This window comes from Cyclopterus lumpus, chromosome 23, assembly GCF_009769545.1.
Source record: "Cyclopterus lumpus isolate fCycLum1 chromosome 23, fCycLum1.pri, whole genome shotgun sequence".
Classification (NCBI taxonomy): domain Eukaryota; kingdom Metazoa; phylum Chordata; class Actinopteri; order Perciformes; family Cyclopteridae; genus Cyclopterus; species Cyclopterus lumpus.
Window position 1 is genome coordinate 16925033 of NC_046988.1, and position 6000 is coordinate 16931032.

At 44.8% G+C, this 6000-nt stretch overlaps 1 protein-coding gene across 1 annotated transcript in view; it reads right to left on the bottom strand.

Annotated features, from left to right (window-relative positions):
• LOC117726536 (receptor-type tyrosine-protein phosphatase O-like) overlaps nucleotides 1-4879 on the bottom strand; it is a 31985-nt gene extending 27106 nt beyond the window's left edge. Inside the window, exons 1-3 of the mRNA XM_034526865.1 lie at nucleotides 4609-4879; nucleotides 4258-4413; nucleotides 3623-3739 (exon numbers count right to left, since the gene is read on the bottom strand). Of these exons, the coding sequence (XP_034382756.1) occupies nucleotides 3623-3739; nucleotides 4258-4413; nucleotides 4609-4879 (544 nt within the window). The remainder of the gene's footprint in view (nucleotides 1-3622; nucleotides 3740-4257; nucleotides 4414-4608) is intronic.
• Between the last annotated feature and the right edge of the window lie 1121 nt (nucleotides 4880-6000).

Here is a 6000-nt window from a genome sequence, read left to right on the forward strand (position 1 = left end):
TAGACAGGTGAGACAACAACAGAGTGAGACAACAACAGAGTGAGACAAGTGAGACGACAACAGAGTGAGACAGGTGAGACAACAACAGAGTGAGACAGGTGAGACGACAACCGAGTGAGACAGGTGAGACAACAACAGTGTGAGATAGGTGAGACAACAACAGAGTGAGACAGGTGAGACAACAACAGAGTGAGACAGGTGAGACGACAACAGAGTAAGACAGGTGAGACAACAACAGCGTGAGACAGGTGAGGCGAAAACAGTGTAGGACAGGTGAGACAACAACAGTGTGAGACAGGTGAGACAACAACAAAGTGAGACAGGTGAGATGACAACAGTGTGAGACAGGTGAGATGACAACAGAGTGAGACAGGTGAGACAACAACAGTGTGAGACAGGTGAGACAACAACAGTGTGAGACAGGTGAGACAACAACAGTGTGAGACAGGTGAGACAACAACAGTGTGAGACAGGTGAGACGACAACCGAGTGAGACAGGTGAGACGACAACAGAGTGAGACAGGTGAGACAACAACAGTGTAGGACAGGTGAGACAACAACAGAGTGAGACAGGTGAAACAACAACAGAGTGAGACAGGTGAGACGACAACAGAGTGAGACAGGTGAGACGACAACAGAGTGAGACAGGTGAGACGACAACTGAGTGAGACAGTTGAGATGACAACAGAGTGAGACAGGTGAGACGACAACAGAGTGAGACAGGTGAGACGACAACCGAGTGAGACAGTTGAGATGACAACAGAGTGAGACAGGTGAGACGACAACAGAGTGAGACAGGTGAGACAACAACAAAGTGAGACAGGTGAGATGACAACAGAGTGAGACAGGTGAGACGACAACAGAGTGAGACAGGTGAGACGACAACCGAGTGAGACAGTTGAGATGACAACCGAGTGAGACAGTTGAAATGACAACAAAGTGAGACAGGTGAGACAACAACAAAGTGAGACAGGTGAGATGACAACAGTGTGAGACAAGTGAGACGACAACAGTGTGAGACAAGTGAGACGACAACAGAGTGAGACAGGTGAGACAACAACAAAGTGAGACAGGTGAGATGACAACAAAGTGAGACAGGTGAGGCGAAAACAGTGTAGGACAGGTGAGACAACAACAGAGTGAGACAACAACAGAGTGAGACAGGTAAGACGACAACAGAGTAAGACAGGTGAGACGACAACAGAGTGAGACAGGTGAGACAACAACAAAGTGAGACAGGTGAGACAACAACAAAGTGAGACAGGTGAGATGACAACAGTGTGAGACAGGTGAAACAACAACAGAGTGAGACAAGTGAGGCGAAAACAGTGTAAGACAGGTGAGACAACAACAGAGTGAGACAACAACAGAGTGAGACAGGTGAGACAACAGAGTGAGACAGGTGAGACAACAACAGAGTGAGACAGGTGAGACAACAACAGTGTGAGACAGGTGAGACAACAACAAAGTGAGACAGGTGAGACAACAACAGAGTGAGGGTGAGACAACAACAAAGTGAGACAGGTGAGATGACAACAGTGTGAGACAGGTGAAACAACAACAGAGTGAGACAGGTGAGATGACAACAGAGTGAGACAGTTGAGACAACAACAGTGTGAGACAGGTGAGACAACAACAGAGTGAGACAGGTGAGGCGAAAACAGTGTAGGACAGGTGAGACAACAACAGAGTGAGACAACAACAGAGTGAGACAGGTAAGACGACAACAGAGTGAGACAGGTGAGACGACAACAGAGTGAGACAGGTGAGACAACAACAAAGTGAGACAGGTGAGACAACAACAAAGTGAGACAGGTGAGATGACAACAGTGTGAGACAGGTGAAACAACAACAGAGTGAGACAGGTGAGGCGAAAACAGTGTAGGACAGGTGAGACAACAACAGAGTGAGACAACAACAGAGTGAGACAGGTAAGACGACAACAGAGTGAGACAGGTGAGACGACAACAGAGTGAGACAGGTGAGACGACAACAGAGTGAGACAGGTGAGACAACAACAGAGTGAGACAGGTGAGACAACAACAGTGTGAGACAGGTGAGACAACAACAAAGTGAGACAGGTGAGATGACAACAGTGTGAGACAGGTGAGACAACAACAGAGTGAGACAGGTGAGACAACAACAAAGTGAGACAGGTGAGATGACAACAGTGTGAGACAGGTGAAACAACAACAGAGTGAGACAGGTGAGACGACAACAGAGTGAGACAGTTGAGATGACAACCGTGTGAGACAGGTGAGACAACAACAGTGTGAGACAGGTGAGATGACAACAGTGTGAGACAGGTGAGACGACAACAGAGTGAGACAGTCGAGACGACAACAGAGTGAGACAGGTGAGACAACAACAGAGTGAGACAGGTGAGACAACAACAGAGTGAGACAGGTGAGACGACAACAGAGTGAGACAGGTGAGGCGAAAACAGTGTAGGACAGGTGAGACAACAACAGAGTGAGACAACAACAGAGTGAGACAGGTAAGACGACAACAGAGTGAGACAGGTGAGACGACAACAGAGTGAGACAGGTGAGACAACAACAAAGTGAGACAGGTGAGACAACAACAAAGTGAGACAGGTGAGATGACAACAGTGTGAGACAGGTGAAACAACAACAGAGTGAGACAGGTGAGGCGAAAACAGTGTAGGACAGGTGAGACAACAACAGAGTGAGACAACAACAGAGTGAGACAGGTAAGACGACAACAGAGTGAGACAGGTGAGACGACAACAGAGTGAGACAGGTGAGACGACAACAGAGTGAGACAGGTGAGACGACAACAGAGTGAGACAGGTGAGACAACAACAGAGTGAGACAGGTGAGACAACAACAGTGTGAGACAGGTGAGACAACAACAAAGTGAGACAGGTGAGATGACAACAGTTATAGACAGGTGAGACAACAACAGAGTGAGACAGGTGAGATGACAACAGAGTGAGACAGTTGAGATGACAACCGTGTGAGACAGGTGAGACGACAACAGTGTGAGACAGGTGAGATGACAACAGTGTGAGACAGGTGAGACGACAACCGTGTGAGACAGGTGAGACAACAACAGTGTGAGACAGGTGAGATGACAACAGTGTGAGACAGGTGAGACAACAACAGAGTGAGACAGGTGAGACGACAACAGAGTGAGACAGGTGAGACAACAACAGAGTGAGACAGGTGAGATGACAACAGTGTGAGACAGGTGAGACAACAACAGAGTGAGACAGGTGAGACGACAACAGAGTGAGACAGGTGAGACAACAACAGAGTGAGACAGGTGAGATGACAACAGAGTGAGACAGGTGAGACAACAACAGAGTGAGACAGGTGAGACGACAACAGAGTGAGACAGGTGAGACGACAACAGAGTGAGACAGGTGAGACGACAACAGAGTGAGACAGGTGAGACGACAACAGAGTGAGACAGGTGAGACAACAACAGATTGAGACAGGTGAGACGACAACAGAGTGAGACAGGTGAGACAACAACAGAGTGAGACAGGTGAGACGACAACAGAGTGAGACAGGTGAGACAACAACAGAGTGAGACAGGTGAGACAATAACAGAGTGAGACCTGTCCTGTGGTGTACAGGTGAGTGTGTGATGTCACTGTGGGTCACCAGGGCCTTCTGGTACACTGTGACCTCAGAGATCAGCTGGAAGGTGATGTTCCGGTAACACACGCCAGGTAACCAGTGTTTGAACACCGTCTTCCCTTTGTAGAAATCTACGAGGACACACAATAATTATTATTTTCATATTTAATATATATATATATATATTTATATATTTAAATATATTTATATTTATATATGTATTATATATATTTACATATATATGTATGTTATATAAAAATATATATATATATATACATTATATATATTTGTGTTCATATACATATATGATATATATATATTTATATATATCATATATATAATATATATTTATATAAATATATATTATACATAAATATATTATATATATTAATATATATTAATAAATAACACGTATAATCAGTGAAAGAACCATACATATACATACAATACATTCAAACAGAAGATACACATAATAAAAGATATTTGATGTAAAGTTTACATTCAGATCATATTTGGTATCCGACCAGAAAACTTCTTTTTATTTATTGTGAAGAAAAGACAGGAAGTCAGGTTTTAAAAAGGTCGGTGAAGTGTTAATGCTCCTATTGATATCATGTATAATAGTATGAAGATGTAATAACTGGTACACCTTTGTAGAGCATGGAGCGCCGCTCGGCTGCTTCGCTGAAGCTGATGTTCACTCTGCTGAAGACGGTTCCTGCTGGAGGCTCCATCTGAAACACCACACCGGTCTCTGGAGACTCCCGATAGTCTGAGACCTGGACCCTGTGGACAGGAAGTGGCTCTGACGAGGCAAACCACAAGTCACACTTTACCTTCAACTCAAAATATGAATGTAGGTTCTCCTCTTGAATTTAAAGTCCTGATTAATGAGCTGAAACGTGATCCTTAATGATCCCTTCATGCTTCACAAATGTGATGAAATTAATTATTGAATAACGACTGAGAACAATGAACTAGTCGAGGATCAGGTTCTTACTCGTGAGCACTGGGACGGTCCTGACGGGTCTGGACCAGCTCTGTCCCAGTCTGACCAGTAGCCCCACCATGTAGCAGACCCCATGCAGCGACGTGTTGAACAGCAGCGGCTCGCTGGTGTTCTGAAACTGAACCAGGACCAGCTGAGGCTCCCCGGACAGCTGAGCGGCGTACGCCGTGACGTCGTCCCGCAGGTCGGAGCGCTCGAGGGTCGCCACGACCAGCCCGTCATCATCGAGGGACGCCTGGAAACCCACCACGCCCTGAAACATGGAGAGTCTTCATCAGAAACACTGAAACATGGAGAGTCTTCATCAGAAACACTGAAACATGGAGAGAGTCTTCATCAGACACACTGAAACATGGAGAGTCTTCATCAGAAACACTGAAACATGAAGAGTCTTCATCAGAAACACTGAAACATGGAGAGTCTTCATCAGAAACACTGAAACATGGAGAGAGTCTTCATCAGACACACTGAAACATGGAGAGTCTTCATCAGAAACACTGAAACATGGAGAGAGTCTTCATCAGACACACTGAAACATGGAGAGTCTTCATCAGAAACACTGAAACATGAAGAGTCTTCATCAGAAACACTGAAACATGGAGAGTCTTCATCAGACACACTGAAACATGGAGAGTCTTCATCAGAAACACTGAAACATGAAGAGAGTCTTCATCAGAAACACTGAAACATGAAGAGAGTCTTCATCAGACACACTGAAACATGAAGAGTCTTCATCAGACACACTGAAACATGGAGAGTCTTCATCAGACACACTGAAACATGAAGAGAGTCTTCATCAGACACACTGAAACATGAAGAGTCTTCATCAGAAACACTGAAACATGGAGAGTCTTCATCAGAAACACTGAAACATGGAGAGAGTCTTCATCAGACACACTGAAACATGGAGAGTCTTCATCAGAAACACTGAAACATGGAGAGAGTCTTCATCAGACACACTGAAACATGGAGAGTCTTCATCAGAAACACTGAAACATGAAGAGAGTCTTCATCAGACACACTGAAACATGGAGAGTCTTCATCAGAAACACTGAAACATGAAGAGAGTCTTCATCAGAAACACTGAAACATGAAGAGAGTCTTCATCAGACACACTGAAACATGAAGAGTCTTCATCAGACACACTGAAACATGGAGAGTCTTCATCAGACACACTGAAACATGAAGAGAGTCTTCATCAGACACACTGAAACATGAAGAGTCTTCATCAGAAACACTGAAACATGGAGAGTCTTCATCAGAAACACTGAAACATGGAGAGAGTCTTCATCAGACACACTGAAACATGGAGAGTCTTCATCAGAAACACTGAAACATGAAGAGAGTCTTCATCAGAAACACTGAAACATGAAGAGAGTCTTC